Source organism: Rhinopithecus bieti, unplaced genomic scaffold (genome assembly GCF_001698545.2).
Source record: "Rhinopithecus bieti isolate Rb0 unplaced genomic scaffold, ASM169854v2 scaffold_35884, whole genome shotgun sequence".
NCBI lineage: Eukaryota > Metazoa > Chordata > Mammalia > Primates > Cercopithecidae > Rhinopithecus > Rhinopithecus bieti.
The window spans coordinates 97,571-117,010 of record NW_016814992.1 but is presented as its reverse complement, the minus strand read 5'-3'; the positions used below and the strand labels follow the sequence as shown (position 1 = coordinate 117,010).

General features: G+C 45.6%; 1 protein-coding gene across 3 annotated transcripts in view; it reads left to right on the top strand.

The window, feature by feature from the left end:
- Window positions 1-19,440, top strand: part of AFG3L2 (AFG3 like matrix AAA peptidase subunit 2) — a 44,850-nt gene that overhangs the window by 13,577 nt on the left and 11,833 nt on the right. For 2 of the 3 annotated variants that reach the window (XM_017852871.1, XM_017852872.1), the window contains 7 exons: window positions 1,677-1,814; window positions 5,353-5,506; window positions 7,087-7,194; window positions 7,290-7,415; window positions 10,082-10,192; window positions 14,105-14,220; window positions 18,980-19,180. In XM_017852871.1, coding sequence (XP_017708360.1) covers window positions 1,677-1,814; window positions 5,353-5,506; window positions 7,087-7,194; window positions 7,290-7,415; window positions 10,082-10,192; window positions 14,105-14,220; window positions 18,980-19,180 — 954 coding nt within the window. The remainder of the gene's footprint in view (window positions 1-1,676; window positions 1,815-5,352; window positions 5,507-7,086; window positions 7,195-7,289; window positions 7,416-10,081; window positions 10,193-14,104; window positions 14,221-18,979; window positions 19,181-19,440) is intronic. The other variant, XM_017852873.1, reaches the window with a different exon arrangement.

Here is a 19,440-nt window from a genome sequence, read left to right as displayed (position 1 = left end):
TTTTTTAGTAGAGATGGGGTTTCACCGTGTTAGCCAGGATGGTCTCGATCTCCTGACCTCGTAATCCTCCCGTCTCGGCCTCCCAAAGTGCTGGGATTACAGGCTTGAGCCACCGCACCCGGCCTGTATATTTCTTTTTAAAGTCCATTAATAAATTTTACTTTAAAGGAATCCTTTGAAAGATAATCATTATTTCCTTGATTTTTATGTCTTGCTTCTATGGATAAAAAGTCATATTTTATGAATTTATAACTTACTGTTATTTGGTATCCATTTGCATCACACCTAGCTGACTATTATATTAGTTGTGTAGGGCCAGGTGTTGTGGCTCACGCCTGTAATTCCAGCACTTTGGGAGGCCGAGGTGGGTGGATCGCCTGAGGTCAGGAGTTCAAGACCAGCCTGGCCAACATGGTGAAACCCCATTTCTACTAAAAATACAAACAATTAGCTGAGCATGGTGGTGTGCGCCTGTAATCCCAGCTGCTTAAGAGACTGAGGCAGGAGAATTGCTTCAACCTGGGAGGTGGAGGTTGCAGTGAGCCGAGATCTTGCCATTGCACTCCAGCTTGGACAACAAGAGTGAAACTCCATCTCAAAAAAAAAAAAAGTGTATTGTTTGAGCAAACACATTCTTTCTTTGTAGTTAAGTTTGTCATTGGTCGTTAGATTTCTACTTCATTTGTGAAACTTTTAAAGACGAAAAGCAAAATTTTAAAAATACCTTAAGGTTTTATTACAAAGCCTAGAAAAAATATCATTTGACCATATTATCTTCCTCCTCACAGTATTTGGATATGGTAGTGTGGTAGTATGTCTATTTATAAATAAGAGAGAACACTGTTTGTGGGTGGTCAGTGGAAATAAATTCACAGTTAGGTTTTAAGTTGCATGTCCAACCATGCTAAAAATGTACTGATTTGTACATGAAAGTTAAGTCAGAGTTGGGTTTATTAATTATTTGAGCTCAAAACTAATATTTACTTGTAAAAGTAAAGAATAGCATATAATCAAGGAGTGTGGGTTTGGTCTTCTTGAATTATTTAAAGTAATACGCTTAGCCGGTTTATTAGTATAGTTCCTAGCCTAAGTCGGCTTAATACATTTTAGATTAAAGGTCTAAAATCAGCACATAGGAAAAAAAGGAAATACTTTAAATTTCACATTATTACCAAATTTTTTGAAACAAAATTATTTTGGTAATCTTTTCTTTTTTTTTTTTTTTTTTGAGATGGAGTCTCACTCTGTCGCCCAGGCTGGAGTGCAGTGGCCGGATCTCAGCTCACTGCAAGCTCCGCCTCCCGGGTTTACGCCATTCTCCTGCCTCAGCCTCCTGAGTCGCTGGGACTACAGGCGCCCACCACCTCGCCCGGCTAGTTTTGTATTTTTTAGTAGAGACGGGGTTTCACTGTGTTAGCCAGGATGGTCTCGATCTCCTGACCTCGTGATCCGCCCATCTCGGCCTCTCAAAGTGCTGGGATTACAGGCTTGAGCCACCGCACCTGGCCATCTTATTCTTACTAATATAAAAATGTTCTACCATAGCGCAAATGTTTAATATTTAATGTATATCAATAAGATTTAGAGACAGAGTTATATCTTGGAATTATTTGGGGATACACAATTTACTTTTCTGAAATTCTCATTAAATGTAATTTCTTTTTTCATATCTGAAGGGCGCCATTCTCACTGGTCCTCCAGGCACTGGGAAGACGCTGCTAGCTAAGGCCACAGCCGGAGAAGCCAATGTCCCCTTCATCACCGTTAGTGGATCTGAGTTTTTGGAGATGTTCGTTGGTGTGGGCCCAGCCAGAGTGAGTCTCATTCTGTTCTGATGGTGCAGCTTCCTTACACCCACCACTTCCCCACAGCTGGGGGACTTGCTAGAGACAGCCCTTCCCCCTAGAGTGCTGGAGTGACCTCTCACCAGTCCATGGCCTGAGCTCTCCTCCAGGCCTAAGCCTTCAGCAAGGCCTGTGACTTCTACCCCACCTTCCCTTGCACCAGCTAGGACTGCAGTCTGCTACCTATATCAGACCAATTTCAAGAATTGATGGCTTGGTGCGGTGACTCATGCCTGTAATCCCAGCACTTTGGGAGGCTGAAGTGGGCGGAACGCTTGAAGTTAGGAGTTCAAGACCAGCGTGGCCAACATGGTGAAACCCTGTCTCTGCTAAAAATAGAAAAATCAGCCAGGCGTGGTCGTACATGCCTATGATCCCAGCTATTTTGGAGGCTGAGGCAGGAGTATCTCTTGAACCCAGGCAGCAGAAGTTGCAGTGAACTGAGATCACACCACTGCATTCCAGCCTGGGTGACAGAGTGAGATGCTGTCTCAAAAAAAAAAAGAATTTGCTTTATTTGTGGATTTTTTTTTTTTTGGTGACAACATTTATTCAGATATAATTGACATATCAAACAATTGATCTCTGTAAAGTAGCGATTCAGTAGCTTTTAGTAATTCACAGATTTGTGCAGCCATCACCACAATCAGTTTTACAACATTTCCATTACATCAAGAAGAGATCCTGGCCGAGCACGGTGGCTCACGCCTGTAATCCCAGCACTTTGGGAGGCCGAGGCGGGCGGATCACGAGGTCAGGAGATCAAGACCATTCTGGCTAACACGGTGAAACCCCGTCTCTACTAAAAATACAAAAACAGAACTAGCCAGGCGAGGTGGCGGGCGCCTGTAGTCCCAGCTACTCCAGAGGCTGAGGCAGGAGAATGGTGTGAACCTGGGAGGCGGAGCTTGCAGTGAGCTGAGATCTCGCCAATGCACTCCAGCCTGGGTGATGGAGCGAGACTCCGTCTCAAAAAAAAAAAAAAAAAAAATGTAAATCGGGAGTCCTAGACAAACTACCCAGCAGAGTTTCCTAGTACAGACATTATGTGTAAATGAAAGTATACAGTATGTGGTTTTTTATGCCTGATTTCTTTCACTTAACCATGTTTTCGAATGGTAACTCTATGTTTAACGTTTTAAGGAAACACCAGACTGTTTTCCAAACTACTTGCCCATTTTCCATCCTACCAGCAGTGTGTAAGGGGCTCTGATGTTCCCCGCCCTCACCAACACTGGTTATTGTCTGATTTTTAATGATAGCCACCTTAGTGGGTATGACATAGTATCTTGTGGTTTTGATTTGCATTTCCATGATGAGGAGTGATGTTGAACACCTTGTATGTGCTTATTGGCTATTTGTATATTTTTATATCTTCCTTGGACAGATGTCTATTCAGATCCTTTGCCCATTTTTTAAGTGGGTTTTTTTTTTTTTTGGTTGTTGAATTGTAGGAGGTTTTTTTTTTTTTTTTTTTCCTGAGATGGAGTCTTGCTCTGTCGCCCAGGCTGGAGTGCAGTGGCATAACCTCTGCCTCCTGGGTTCAAGTGATTCTGCCTCAGCCTCCCTAGTAGCTGGGATTACAGGTGCCTACCACCATGCCCAGCTAATTTTTGTATTTTTAGTAGAGATGGGGTTTCACTATGTTGGCCAAGCTGGTGTTGAACTCCTGACTTCAGGTGATGCACCCGCCTTAGCCTTCTAAAGTGCTGGGATTACAGGTGTGAGCCACCTTGTCCGGCCTCACCTTCAAATCTGTTCCACACTTTGCTGCTGTTGTGCAGGTAAGTCATAGAAAAATAGGGAATGAGGGGGAGTTGGGCATTTATGATGATGGGCCATGAGATATAATGTGGATGGGGGGAAATTGAAGACAGGAGAGGAGCTGTGTGGGTGGTGGTGGGGAAGGGTGGGCCTGGTGGGTTGGAGATCTGAGAAGTGGTAAAGAGTTGGCATGAGATACCTGAGTGTGTGTGTGGGACCACATGATAGGAGGGGGTGCTCAGAGAGGAGACGACTTGAAGATGGTGGTTTAAAAGGCAACCTTGTCAGTGCTTTTCTTGTCAGAGTGAAATAAAAGGTGAATGAAGAGGTGGCCAGGGAACTGAGAGACCGAGAATCACATGGATGGAAATCACTGAGGACATAGTGATGTCCCACGGGGAGACCCACGGCACAGTGGGGTGGAGTGCCTGCCGCGAGGCCTGAGCCTCAGCAAGCAGGGGCTTCTCCAGCAGTTATTTTGGTAGCAGCAGTGGGGTGTGAGATGGACCCCAGCTCCAGCCAGCCTGTAGGGGAAGATGCAGACTCCTGCTTAAGGCTTGCTGGAATAGCTGAGTTCCTGTTCATGCCAGGAGAGGATGGATGTACTTTGAAGGTGTGGGTCTGTAGGTCACAGATCTGGAGTTCAGAGGGGAGGCTGGAGAAGGATACGAGTTATTTTAGGAGATGTGTTCAGAGCGGTGTAGGAATGAACATCCAGAAATCCAGGCAGGAAAACCTGGACTTCTGGCCAGTGAAGTGGGGGTGGGGGGTGGAGGTGGGAGTGGGCGGGTGGAGAGTCTCTGACACTCCCTGAAGGGGCAGGTGATGGATGGTGAGGCACTGAGTGGCTCTTCCTCCTCCTCCCAACTGCAGGTTTGTCTGAGGGTATGTGCTATCAGGATGGTCTGTGGTGGGGTGGGTGGCAGACGGAGGCTGTCCCCCCCTCTTTGGGGATGAGCTGGTGGGCTTGGATGGTCTTTGGCTTCATTGTACGTGTGTGATTGCACAGACCCCTTAGTAGCCCCAGCCTGTTAATAACTGCCTTAGGCTTGAAATGTGAACCCTAGAGAAGTCTGAACTTTTCAACTCAATGTAAAGTTTACAGCGCTACTGTGTTGTCTTTGTGTAGGCATATATATAATGTTAATTTGTTGGTATTACAAAAATGGCAGATATTATCAGTGTTTGTTACATACACAGTAATTTATGGGATCTTAGAAAGATTTGCTCACCTTGAGTCAGTTACCCAGGTTACTCCTCATTTGCCGCTTCTTTGCTACTTGTAACTCTTTAAAAAAATGTACCTTACAGTGTGTATCACAGAAAGGTTGTCTGCACATGGAAGCTGAAGATTTATTTCATTTCTTTTTTTTTCATTGTTGTTTTCTGAGACAGAGTTTCACTCTTGTCACCCAGGCTGGAGTGCAATGGCGCGATCTCAGCTCACTGCAACCTCTGCCTCCCGGGTTCAAGTGATTCTCCTACCTCAGCCTCCTGAGTAGCTGGGATCACAGGCATGAGCCACCATACCTAGCTAATTTTGTATTTTTAGTAGAGACGGGGTTTCTCCATGTTGGTCAGGCTGGTCTTGAACTCCTGACCTCAGGTGATCCACCCGCCTCGGCCTCCCAAAGTGCCGGGATTACAGGCATGAGCCACTGTGCCCGGCTGATTTATTTCATTTCTTATTCAGAGGATAAATAATATTCTCTGGTCAAATGACTCTCTTTCTGTTTTTGCCAAGGTCCGAGACTTATTTGCCCTTGCCCGGAAGAATGCCCCTTGCATCCTCTTCATCGATGAAATTGATGCGGTGGGAAGGAAGAGAGGAAGAGGCAACTTTGGAGGGCAGAGTGAGCAGGAGAACACACTCAACCAGCTGCTGGTGGAGATGGATGGTGAGTGGTCAAGGCTTTTGTATCTTTAACTGCACTTTTTTTTTTTTTTTTTTTTTTTTTTTGAGATGGAGTCTGGCTCTGTCGTCCAGGCTGGAGGGCAGTGATGTGATTTCGGCTCACTGCATCCTCTGACCCCTGAGTTCAAGCGATCCTCCTGCCTCAGCCTCCTGAGTTTAAGCTGCACTTTCTTATGCCTATCATGTCCCCAAAATGAGAGTCCTTATTCCAATATTGAGTATTACAAACAAACAAAAGCATTCCCTAAAACAAACAGTTCTTTTAAAAGGCTCTTTTATGCTAATATAAATAATTGCAAGATATTTTTTCCTGGCAGCCTGCATAACTTAATATTGGTGTTAACATGCTGTTTGTATCTAGTGTTTGAATAAGAGAAGAATTGGTGAAATGAGTCACAAAAGAATTACCATCTCATTCTCTAAATCATCACCGTCTCTGAAGCACAGGGAAAATCTAAGCCTAACCCAGTGTGAATTTAGCAAATTTCAAATACTTTTTTACTAAGAGAGTAGCCGTCTTTCCATGCTAGCCAGTTTTTCTTTCATTTAGGAAAGGCACTTCTCAGGATGTCATGTGTTCTTCCTGCTGGAAGATAAAAATGTGGATGCTTGGTGGTTTGTGCAGAAAGGGGAAGCACAGTGCCAGTACTGACCTGGCTTCAATGACGAAGCCAGGAATAGGGTCAGAATAAGAAGGTAGAGATCCTCCTTCCTCCCGCAATGGTCAGCCCATGTTGCGTTCACATTGGAGCACCACATCTGAGGGAAATTCACCCAGGAGATCCTGCCGTGCCAGGGTCCTGAGGGTGAAGGGCCTGGGACCATGGCATTTACATTGAGAATGGGCAGTAACACGGAGCCTCTTGAGTGTGTAGAAGAGGTGGGAGGTAGAGGTTGATCTCTGCCTTCAGATAGGCAGTTGGTTGTCCTGTGGCCCAGTGTGTCCGAGACATCCTTTGCAAATTTAATCTGATTTTAAGACATTTTTTAAATTCACATTATCTTCTAAATTTCTAGTTAAATAAATTTAAATATTTGGTCATTTGTCTTTAGGAAATTTACTCTTAAAATTTTAAGTCTAACATATTATTTTCAAGGACAAGCTGAATAGTAAGAAAAATAATTCAAAGTTTGTAACTTAAAAAACACTGGATAGGCCGGGGCGGTGTTTCACGCCTGTAATCCCAGCACTTTTGGGAGGCCCAAGCAGGTGGATCACCTGAGGTCAGGTGTTTGAGACCAGTCTCTACTAAAAATGCAAAAATTACCCAGGTGTGGTGGGGCATGCCTGTAGTCCCAGCTACTCGGGAGGCTGAGGCAGGAGAATCGCTTGAACCCGAGAGGCAGAGGTTGCAGTGAGCTGAGATCATGCCATTGCACTCCAGCCTGGACAAGAGTGAAACTCCATCTCAAACAACAACAACAACAAAAACCCACTGGATAATGAATAGAAAATGTGTTTACTGTGGCTATGAATTTGCAGTGCTCATGTGTTTCTGATGGTGCACTGTTGCTTTCTGCCTCTTGTCATTTAATAGTGTTTGCATTTTTGTTATCTTTCAGGTTTTAATACAACAACAAATGTCGTCATTTTGGCCGGCACTAATCGACCAGATATCCTGGACCCTGCGCTGCTTAGGCCAGGGCGTTTCGACAGGCAGATCTTTATTGGTGAGATGATGTTTGCTGGGGCAGGTCCAGTGCTCATGAGTATAGGTGTGACTGTTTCAATATGATTTTCTTTTCCTTAAAAATGATTTCTAAAGGACCACCAGACATAAAAGGAAGAGCTTCTATTTTCAAAGTTCACCTCCGACCACTAAAACTGGACAGTACCCTGGAGAAGGATAAACTGGCAAGAAAACTGGCATCTTTAACTCCAGGGTTTTCAGGTGAGTGGAAAGTAACGAGGACTCTGTTTAGAAGTATATTAAAATCAGGAACAGTTGCCAGGTACCAGTTTACTTTCTTACCTTTTCACTTCTTTACTGTGGGCTACCTAAGTTTATATTCTCAATTTTATTTTTTTTTGAGACAGGATCTTGCTTTATTGCACAGGCTGGACAGAGTGGTGTAATCATAGCTTACTGTAGCCTCAACTTTCTGGGCTCGAGTGATCCTCTTGCCTCAGCCTTGTGCGCAGCTGGGACTACAGGCATGTACCACCGTGCCCAGCTGATTTTTTGATTTTGTGGAGACAGGGTCTTATTTTGCACAGACTGGCCTGAAACTCCTGGCTTGAAGTGATCCTCCTGCCTCGGCCTCCCAAACTGCTGGGATTATAGCCATGAGCCACTGTGCCTGACTATTTTTACTTTGTTATTATGGGAAATTTCAAACATACACAGATTTTGAGGAAATGGTGTAATGAAACCATTTGCACCTATCACCTAGTTTCAGGAACAATTACTAATTCACATCCACCCTTACTTTTACCTATGCCCTCGTCTCTTTCTGCTTCCTCTGGAGTATTTGGAGACAAATTGCTGATAGTGTATCATTTTTTTCTATAAATATTGTAGGAATTATTCCTAAGCATTTTTTAAAAGCTCTATTGAAATAAAGTTAACTAAAAATCACCTGTGTAAAGTGTACAGTTAATGGTTTCTAGTATATTTATAGGGTTGTGCAACCATCATTATAATTTTAAAACATTTTGGGCTGGACACGGTGGCTCACACCTGTATTTCCAGCACTTTGGGAGTCCGAGGCAGGTGGATCACCTGAGGTCAGGAGTTCGAGACCAGCCTGGCCAACATGGCAAAAACCTGTCTCTACTAAAAATACAAAAATTAGCCGGGCATGGTGGCACATGTCTGTAATCCCAGCTCCTCGGGAGGCTGAGGCAGCAGAATGGCTTGAACCCAGGAGGCGAGGTTGCAGTGAGCCTAAATCACCCCACTGCACTCCAGCCCGGGTAACAGAGCGAGCCTCCATCTCAAAACAATCAATCAAACTTTCTGTCTCTCTAGATTTTTTATTCTGTACATTTTATATAAAAGCATGTGGTTTTGGCCAGCTGCAGTGGCTCACACCTGTAATCTCAGCACTTTGGGATGCCAAGGCAGGTGGATCACCTGACATCAGGAGTTCAAGATCAGCCTGGCCAATAAGGTGAAACCCTGTCTCTACTAAAAATACAAAAATTAGCTGGGTGTGTGTGGCGGGGGGGGCTGTAATCCCAGCTACTTGGGAGGCTGAAGCAGGAGAATTGCTTGAACCTGGGAGGTGAAGGTTGCAGTGAGCCGAGATTGCGCCATTGCACTCCAGCCTGGGCGACAAGAGCGAAACTCTGTCTCCAATAAAATAAAATAAAAACGTGGTCTTTTGTGCCTGGCTTATGTTCACTTAACATAATGAACAGGATTGATCCAAATCGTGGCAGGCATCAGAATGTCATTCCTGTTCATGGCCAAGTAAATGTGCCATTGTTTGGCTGTTCCACATCTTGTTGATACACCCATCAGTGGATGGCCATGTGAGCTGTTTCCACTTTTTGGCTATTATGAATAATGCTGCCATGAACATTGGTGTACAGATTTTTCATGGTCATATTGTTTCTCTTGGTAAATACCTAGAAGTGGAATTGCTGGGTCATATTGTAACTCTTAACTTTTTGAGGAACCGCCAGGTTATTTTAATTACCTGTGCCATTTTACATTCCCACCAGTAATGTGTGAGGGTCCCAGTTCCTCCACATCCTTGCCAGCACTTGTCACTGTCTTTTTTTATTACAGCCATCTTAGCTGGTGTGATTTGGCATCTCACGGTTGTTTTGATTTGCATTTCTCTAATGACTGGTGATGTTGAGCATCTTTTCATGTGCTTATTCCAATAATTTTTTAATGTAAAATATGGTCCTTTCCTATTCCGTTTCTCTCCTTCTAAACACAAAATGAAATAAAAAAAGAACAGTTTGAGAAGTATGAAAAGATTTTGTACAATAGTGTGGTCAGAAGATGATCATCTTGTTCCAGGGGTCCTAACTTTTTACTTGTCTTTGAAATTTATAATGTTTTAATATTTGTTTATTTAACACAGATGGTGTGCTGTAGCTTATTTGTGCTACCATACCCTTAGCTGCTAAGTTAAAGAGATGGATCTAAAAAGCATTTGACAAGCTTTTAGCTATATTTAAATTTAGTTGTTTCACTGAATGTACTAGGTGATTATAAAAATTAGGTTTCTCATCATACATCAGTACTTCACCTAATATCTATGCAAGCCATTTTCGCAACACAGGTGATAGAACGAAGTTATTTAAATGAACATTTTTAGATGCTATCTTAGTTTGCTATTATGTGAACCATATTGTCTATTAAGGTAAATAGTTGCCTGTAATTACCTATTGATTACTAATACTTTCATCTTAGTTCAGAGGGCCAGAATTAGGCTTACATTAAATGCTAGAATAGCTTAGGGTTATCATGAGTCAAACAGAATTATATTTACACAAAACCTTTATTCATTGTACTGCTGATTTAAAAATTAACTATGGATTTGACTGATCAGTTTGGGCGTATTTCAGTGGGTAAGCTGTTCTATGTTCATTTTTTAGGTGCTGATGTTGCTAATGTCTGTAATGAAGCTGCGCTGATTGCTGCAAGGCACCTGTCAGATTCCATAAATCAGAAACACTTTGAACAGGCAATTGAGCGAGTGATTGGTGGTAAGGAAACTGAACATAACTCAAGTAGAAAGGCTGATAAAATGAATTTGAGGCCAGGGATTTCTCTGTTTGGGCAAGAACTGAAAGCAAAGAAAGTGTATCCGCCCAGCCCTGGGGCTCACCATACTTGTGTTCTCTTGGTGTCATGGCCCCTCCCATGCCTCTCCTGCCTCTCTTCCTTCTTTCCCCACCATCCCCTGCCACCTGCCCTCTGCATGGAGGTCTGTGGTGCTGGGTGAGTTTGAGATGGCAGCTCACGAATGCTTTGCTTGCACAGGCAGCCAGCAGTGAGGTGTCTACCCATGAATTATACCAATCAAGTTTGTTAAAAAGCTCACAACCTTCCTGTTTACAAAAGTTTCATCACATGAGTTAGAGGTGCTCTGTGCTAGATACAGGTGATGGTTGTAAAATATCTGTAATAGCTTGGTGCAGTGCCTCAACGCCTATAATCCCAGCACTTTGGGAGGCCAAGGCGGGCAGATCACGAGGTCAGGAATTTGAGACCAGACTGGCCAACATAGTGAAACCCCATCTCTATTAAAAATATAAGTACGGGTGGTGGCGCATACTTGAAGTCCCAGCTGCTTGGGAGGCTGAGGCAGGAGAATTGCTTGAACCCGGGAGACAGAGGTGCTGGTGAGCCGAGATCGCACCACTGCACTCCAGCCTGGACAGCAGAGTGAGACCCTGTCTCAAAAAAATATATATATATAAAATAACCGTAACAGGCGTGGAGCTGGAAGTGCTTCCTCAGCCAGCACAGGGGGAGCATGCGTTTTCTTAACATTCCATAGGGCTTCTGATGTAGTCCCCAAAGGCATGTAGCAATTCAAGTCCTCGTGCGTTCAAAGGAGGGGGAAGCCCTGTGCCAGGCAGAGTTCCACAGAAGGGGAGGGGTGTGCCCCTGGCCCAGGATAGAACTGGGTATGGCCTGGAAGTGACCTGGCAGAGTGGACTTGAGGCAGGCTACCTACCCTGTGTTTAGGGAGGGAGAGTAAACTGGTCAGTTTTGGAAAGCCTTGAATGTTAAGCTCAGAGGCTTTTACAGTTTTGTCCTATGGCCAGTATTGAATTAAGGTGGGTTTTTTTGGTTTTGTTTTGTTTTTTGTTTTTTTGAGACAGGTTCTCATTCTGTCACCCAGGCTGGGGTGCAGTGGCACAATCTCGGCTCACTGCAACCTCCGCCTCCAGGGTTCCAATGAACAGCCTTCCGAGTAGCTGCTATTACAGGCGCCCGCCACCACGCCTGGCTGATTTTTGTATTTTTAGTAGAGATGGGGTTTCACCATGTTGGCCAGGCTGGTCTCGATCTCCTGACCTCAGGTGATCTGCCTGCCTCGGCCTCCCAAAGTGCTGGGATTACAGGTGTGAGCCACTAAATAACATAATGACCAGTGGTATTTTAGGAGAATGAATCTGGCTTTGAAGAGGAGGGAAGCATCTGGAGGCAGAGAACCTTGCAGTCATCACTGTGAGTACCGTGAGCCCACAGCTTAGCATGGGGGAGCACCAGTGACAGCCGTAAAAAAAATGAGGACAGACTTGAGAGACTGCAGGAGCGTGGGGCACTCGCAGAGGCAGCTGGCTGGTAGAGAATGAGCTGTCCTGCCTGTGAGCCGGGGCAGTGTATGCGTGTGTGACTTGGGAAAGGGCAGTGGTGGTCCCAGGGTGTGCCAGGTGGAGTGAGGTGTGTGATTGGGGCACTTGGAGCCACCTTCCTGGGAGAGAGGGAGTTGCAGAGGAAATGTTACCCAGTGCCCACATTTGGTAAGAGGAGAGAGGTGTGTCAGCAAGGTCACAAGTGCTCATGGTGTACCATAAGCACTGAAGGTGTGTCAGCAGACAAGTGAGGAAGATGTGCCAATAACAGGGACCTGTAGGCTGGAGGGGACAGGAGATGAGGCGCCAGCAGCAGGGCGAGGCACAGGGGTGTGGAGGAGGAAGAGGAACTTTGGATTTGGCAGTGAGGGTGTTAGGGTGACTTTTGACAGTTCAGCTGAGTAGAGGGTACAAAACCAGATTAGTGGGGCTTCCAGTGAGGACATAGAGGCTGGTAGAGCAATGTGGTTCGCTGGGGATAGGTTCTCAGTAAACAATGATTGAATGAATCACCAGACCTCTTATTTTATAAATTTGTTATTGAAAAGAAGAACCTCAGATGATGAGAGTTGTGAATGGAATGAAGCAAAATATAATAATTCACTGTAGAGACAGGTGAAAACTGTGTATGTATGCCTTTTTTTAGGTTAAGGAGAAGTGATCAGAGAGGGCGGGGCAGAGCAGGCAGCCACCCAGTCGCAGGTTTTGTTCTGAGGCAGTTGCTGGCCCTGCAGGCAGTGTTGTGTAGTGAGATAGGCACTGAGAAAATGAATGACTCCTGAGGTGAACTGTGGGGAAAGGCTCTGTTTTTACAGATAAGCCAGAGGTGTTCATCCGCAGACAGACTTCACTTCTGTTCTGTAACTTCCCGCCCTGTGGCATGTGTTTCTCCTGGGTTGTGTCACTGGGAAGACAGCTTTTGTTTTTGTCTTCCAGTCTCCTTAACATCAGCTGAGAAATTCTCTCAGGTGGATTACCATGAACACGGCAAAACTACTTTTGCCACTGTGTGATGATGTGTTTAGTACAAATAGTGCAGTTAGTTTTTACAGCAGAGGTACAGAGTGAGGGGCAGAGCCCACCTTGATCCAGGCCAGAGAAGAATCCTGCTCAGACTGGAGTCCGGCCAGCACTGTGGTGGACGTGGGCTCCAGCACGGGTCTTGGGGGCCCTGTGTCTCTGGGGTTTGCCCTCTGGGTCTGCTCTGCCACTTCTGTGGCTTGCTCTGCGCCCTAGGGCCGGCTGGCTAGGTGAGGGTGCGCCAGCAGCAGCCTGGCTGGCTCCGTGTAGGGTAGCTCCGGCTCTTGAGCTGGCTCCCTGCTTTCTCAGACTCGTCTGCCTTCCAGCAGAATGAACAACAGGTAGTGTCTTACGGCTTCTTCACGTGCCCAGTATTCGGTAATTCGGAACACCTGGGCTATGCAGTGAGGACCTTGCCGGAGTTTTGGTTTCTGTAATTTTGCGTGGTTTAAAATGACCTCAATGCTGAATTTTATTTTACATTTCAATTTGTTTCGCAAAACACAGGGTGTGTGGCTTAAAAGTGAGAAAGCAGGCCTGGGGATGGGGGAGTGAGTGCATTTTTGCTGTAGTTGTATTTTGAACTTGACCTTTTGCTTTTATTCTGACATTGGGAATTCTATTTGCTTTTTTTAAAACAATTTTAACTTAATTTATTTATTTTTTTTTTTTTGAGACAGAGTCTCATTCTGTAGCCCAGGCTGGAGTCCAGCGGCATGATCTCAGTTCACTGCAACCTCCGCCTCCCGGGTTCAAGTGATTCACGTGCCCCAGCCTCCCTAGTAGCTGGAAGTACAGGAACACACCACCACGCCTGGCTAATTTTGTACTTTTAGTAGAGACGGGGTTTCACCATGTTGGCCAGGCTGGTCTCGAACTCCTCACCTCAAGTGATCGGCCCACCTCGACCTCCCAAAGTGCTGGGATTACAGGGATGAGCCACTGCGCCTGGCCTTGATTAGGAATTTTTGGATTGTGATAGGCAGACTCTTTTCTTTGAAAGACAGTTAAGAAAATAAAAGGCAAGCCACACCCTCTGAAAATACTTGCAGTACATATAAAGGGCAATATATATGTACTGCATATATATATATATAAAGGACAATATATACTTCATATATATATAGTATTTTATATATATATATAAAATATTGTCCTTTATGTGTACTGCAAGGACTTATATCTCCAAACCCCATTTTAGGTAAGGCAATGTATAGCACTGTATAACTGTCTTTTAATGTCAGTGTCACTAAAACAGTGGCTTGGGTTTTTTTGTTGTTATTTTGTTAGGCTTAGAGAAGAAAACGCAGGTTCTGCAGCCTGAGGAGAAGAAGACCGTGGCATACCATGAAGCAGGCCACGCGGTTGCCGGCTGGTATCTGGAGCACGCAGACCCGCTTTTAAAGGTGAAGCAGGGTGGCTGCACTAGGCAGCCAGAGCGCATGTGAGCAGCTGCTCGCTGCAGCCACTCAAGAAGCAAGATACACTCCCGCAAAGGAGAAAGAAATGATATTTAGAAGGCTTTAGCCAAAACTTCTGGTAACCATGGTTGTACAAACCGTCCCATAGATAAATATAAAATTTGGACAGAAAATTATTTAAAGGGACCACAGAGTATCCAAAAGCAGGCCAGAGCTGGAGGAGAGTTTGCTCCTATAAAGCAACACCTACGCTGGATTTGAACTGGGAGCCTGTGGCTTTCTTACCTGAGGGTTTTTCGTAATCTCCACACTACGGTGGTATGAGACATAGGCTTTACTATCCTGAGGTGGTAGAGGAGATAGTCCAGGACTTGAAGAATACTGGAAATTTAACAGGAAAATCCCAGAAGCAAGAAAACTACTAAGGGGCAAGGCCCAAATCTGAGTAGGAACTGCCCAAAGCCCAGGCCGACCACTAAACTACACATGCGCAGTGGCGATCCCAGAGAGCCTGGCAAAAGGGTTGTAGGGACCAGACCTACAGGGTCTGTGGGTTTTTCTTCTCGTGTGTGGAGATGAGATCGTAGAAATAAAGACACAAGACAAAGAGAAGAAAAGACAGCCGGGCCCGGGGGACCACTACCACCGAGATGCAGACAGCTGGGCCCGGGGGACCACTACCACCGAGATGCAGACAGCTGGGCCCGGGGGGACCACTACCACCGAGATGCAGACAGCTGGGCCCGGGGGACCACTACCACCGAGATGCAGACAGCTGGGCCCGGGGGGCCACTACCACCGAGATGCAGACAGCTGGGCCCGGGGGGGCCACTACCACCGAGATGCAGACAGCTGGGCCCGGGGGGGCCACTACCACCGAGATGCAGACAGCTGGGCCCGGGGGGGACCACTACCACCGAGATGCAGACAGCTGAGCCCGGGGGACCACTACCACCGAGATGCAGACAGCTGGGCCCGGGGGGACCACTACCACCGAGATGCAGAGACCAGTAGTGGCCCCAGATGCCAGGCTGCGCTGTTACTTACTGGATACAAGACAAGGGGGCAGGGTAAGGCGTGTGAGTCATCTCCAGTGATAGATGAGGTCACGCGAGTAACATGTCCACTGGACAGGGGGCCCTTCCCTGTTTGGCAGCCGAGGCAGAGAGAGAGAGGAGACACCTTATGCCATTACTTCTGCATTTCAAAGACTTTTAGTACTTTCACTAAGTCTGCTACTGCCGTTTAAAAGGCAGAGCCAGGTGTACAGGGTGGAACATGAAAGTAGACCAGGAGCATGACCACTGACGCACAGCATCACAGAGGAACGGTTAGGCCTCTGGATAACTGCGGGCAGGCCTGGCTGATGTCGGGCCATCCACAAGAGGTGGTGGAGCAGAGTCTTCTCTAACTCCCCTGGGGAAAGGGAGACTCCCTTTCCCAGTCTGCTAAGTAACGGATGCCTTTTCTAGGCACTGACGCTACCGCTGGACCAAGGTCCTCTAGGTAATGGGTGGAACAGTGTAAGTTACTCACCCCAGTAGTAAGACTGTGTGCAGCTACAGCGATGAGAGTGTGGTGCTGGTAGAAGGACTGGCACGCAGGCCAGTGGGATGGAATGGAGCCTGGAAAGTGAACCACAAACTTTTGGTTCATTGATTTCCAACAGAGGTACCAGGATGATTCAAGGGGAAGGAATTGTCTTATCTCCAGGTGGTTCTGGCAACAGATTATTCACAGGAAAAATGGTGAACATTAACCCTTGTGTCATATGCAAAAAATTATTTGAAATCATAAAAACTAAAACCATAAAACTTCTAGGAGAAAATACAGGTAAAATCTTTGGGGCCTTGAGTATGCAGAAATTTCTTGGGACACAAAAACATGAGCCACAAAAGAAAAAGTTGACAAGTGGGACCCATCAAAATTTAAGACTCTCTTTCTTTGAAAGACCAGATTGAGAAAATAAAAAGGCAAGCCGCGGCCGGGCGCGGTGGCTCAAGCCTGTAATCCCAGCACTTTGGGAGGCTGAGACGGGCGGATCACGAGGTCAGGAGATCGAGACCATCCTGGCTAACACGGTGAAACCCTGTCTCTACTAAAATACAAAAAAACTAGCCGGGCGAGGTGGCGGCGCCTGTAGTCCCAGCTACTCGGGAGGCTGAGGTAGGAGAATGGCGTGAACCTGGGAGGCGGAGCTTGCAGTGAGCTGAGATCTGGCCACTGCACTCCAGCCTGGGTGACAGAGTGAGACTCCGTCTCAAAAAAAAAAAAGCAAGCCACATCCTCTGAAAATACTTGCAGTACATATATAGGACAATGTGTGTGTGTGTGTGTGTGTGTGTATATATATATATGCAGCACACATATATTGTCATTTATATGTGCTGCAAGGACTTATATCTAGAACATATAAAGAACTCGTAGAATTCAATAATAAGAAAACAACCCAGTAAAACAGTGGGTGAAAGATTTAAACATGCATTTCCCAGAAGGTGTATGAGTAGGCGTTAAGCACACACAGGGTATATCATTATTCATCAGGGACATGCAAATCACCTATAATGAGCTACTTGAAAATACTTGCTGGAATGGTTAAAATGAAAAAGAGACAGTCTTCATTGTTGATAAGGATATGGAGCAGTTGAAACGCACACATGTTGTTGATAGGAATGTAAAATGGGGCCAGATGCAGTGGCTCATGTGATCCCAGCACTTTGGGGGGCCGAGGCGGGCAGATTGCTTGAGGTTAGGAGTTTGAGACCAGCCTGGCCAACATGGCAAAACCTGTCTCTAGTACAAATAGAAAAATTAGCCAGACGTGGTGAACGCCTGTAGTCCCAGCTACTCGGGAGACTAGAATCACTGGAATCTGGGAGGATCACTTGAACCCAAGAGGCGGAGGCTGCAGTGAGCAGAGATGGTGCCACTGCACTCCAGCCCAGGGGACAGAATGAGACTCTGCCAAAAAAAGGAATGTAAAGTGGTACCATTGTTTTGGAAAACAGTTTGGCAGTTTCTTATAAAGGCAGACGAACACTTCCATGTGACCAAACAATTCGACTCTTAATTCCCCAAGAGAAACAAAAACCTGTGTCTACACAAAGACTGTTACTACTTTATTTATAGTATCAGTAAACTGAAAATAACCTGACTTGCATCAAGAATGAAATGGATATTTGGTATGTTTGTAGCAGTGGAGTGCCACACAGCAGTAAAAATGAATGACTATTAATACACACAACAGCATCTATGGATCTCAAAAACAGGGAAGGAGACCAAACACAATGAGGTATATGCCATACGATTTCATTTATTTGCAATTCTAGAAGCTAAACTAATCCATAGGGACAGAAAGTATGTCTGTGGTTGTCTGAGGTTGGGTGTGGAGAGAAAGACTCTACCAGTGGGTGCAAGGGAACTTTCTGGGCATGATGAGAATATTCTGTATCTTAATTGTGGCTTGAGGTTATGTTTGTCAAAACTCATTGAACTCTACACTTCACATGGGTGCATTTAACCATATATGTCATCTCTCAATAAACTGAAGTTTTTTAAAGTTAAAGGAATTTACTTAATTGCAAAAGAGGACTGGAAAGGAAAGGCTGCCGAGCATCGTGGACTGCTGTACCCTCCTTCCTTTGAAGGAGGATGTGGCCACGTCCGACAGCAGAGTTGAATGAAGCCCGCATGCTTGCACAGCATCAGAACTGTCAGAATGTCAAGATGGAATACTTTCAATTGAGTTTTACAAGAAGACAAGAAATTGGGCCGGGCACAGTAGCTCACGCCTGTAATCCCAGCACTTTGGGAGGCCGAGGCGGGCGGATCACAAGGTCAGGAGATTGAGACCATCCTGGCTAACATGTTGAAACCCCGTCTCTACTAAAATTACAAAACAATTAGCCAGGTGTGGTGGCGGGCGCCTATAGTCCCAGCTACTTGGGAGGCTGAGGCAGGAGAATGGCGTGAACCCTGGAGGCAGAGCTTGCAATGATCCGAGATTGTGCCACTGCACTCCAGCCTGGGCGACAGAGCAAGATTCCTTCTCAAAAAAAAAAAAAAAAGAAAAGAAACTTGCTGGGTGTGGTGGCGCATGCCTGTAATCCTAGCACTTTGGGAGGTAAAGGTGGGAGAAATGCCTAAAGTCAGGAGTTTAAGACCATCCCAGGTAGCAAAGTGAGATCCTGTTTTTATTTAAAAAAAAAAAAAAAAAAAAAAGCCATTTAGAACTCAAAGATGAAGCTGGGCACAGTGACTCATGCCTGTAATCCCAGCACTTTGGGAGGCTGAGGCAGGAGGATCACAAGGTCAGGAGTTCGAGACCAGCCTGACCAACATGGTGAAACCCTTCTCTACTAAAAATAGAAAAATTAGCCGGGCCTGGTGGTGGGCGCCTGTGATCCGAGCTACTCAGGAGGCCGAGGCAGAAGAATTGCTCGAACCTGGGAGGTGGAGGTTGCAGTGAGTCGAGATCCTGCCACTGCAGTCCATCCTGGGCAACAGAGCAACTCAATCTCAATCTCAAAAACGAAAACAACAACAAAAATCTAAGGTGAAACTATCCTGAGAGAAAATATCCCTCCTGAGCAGTCACTGCTACTAGATCACATCCCACCAAGGCTGATGGACTGTGTGGCTGTTGTGCTTATTTTTAGTGACTGAGTTTATCTGTTTATACACAGATGTTTTGATCAAGTCTTCATCTGTAGTAGGATCTTCAGCACTGTTTTCTACTTACCAGGTATCCATCATCCCACGTGGCAAAGGACTAGGTTATGCTCAGTATTTACCGAAAGAACAATACCTGTATACCAAAGAGCAGCTCTTGGATAGGATGTGTATGACTTTAGGTGGTCGAGTCTCTGAAGAAATCTTCTTTGGAAGAATTACAACTGGTGCTCAAGATGACTTGAGAAAAGTAACTCAGAGTGCATATGCCCAAGTGAGTATGTGAAAGAGGGCGTTTCCTCCTCATTTGTTCATATTTGCATGAGAAATTGACATTCCATGAAGGGCTCTGAAACAATATTGTTGCTTCACTGTGTTAGGCTTTTTAGGCAAGGATTATCTCTTAAAAGAAGTCCATTTTTAAAGCAATTAAAACTTATGAAGGGCCGGGCGCGGTGGCTCAAGCCTGTAATCCCAGCACTTTGGGAGGCCGAGACGGGCGGATCACGAGGTCAGGAGATCAAGACCATCCTG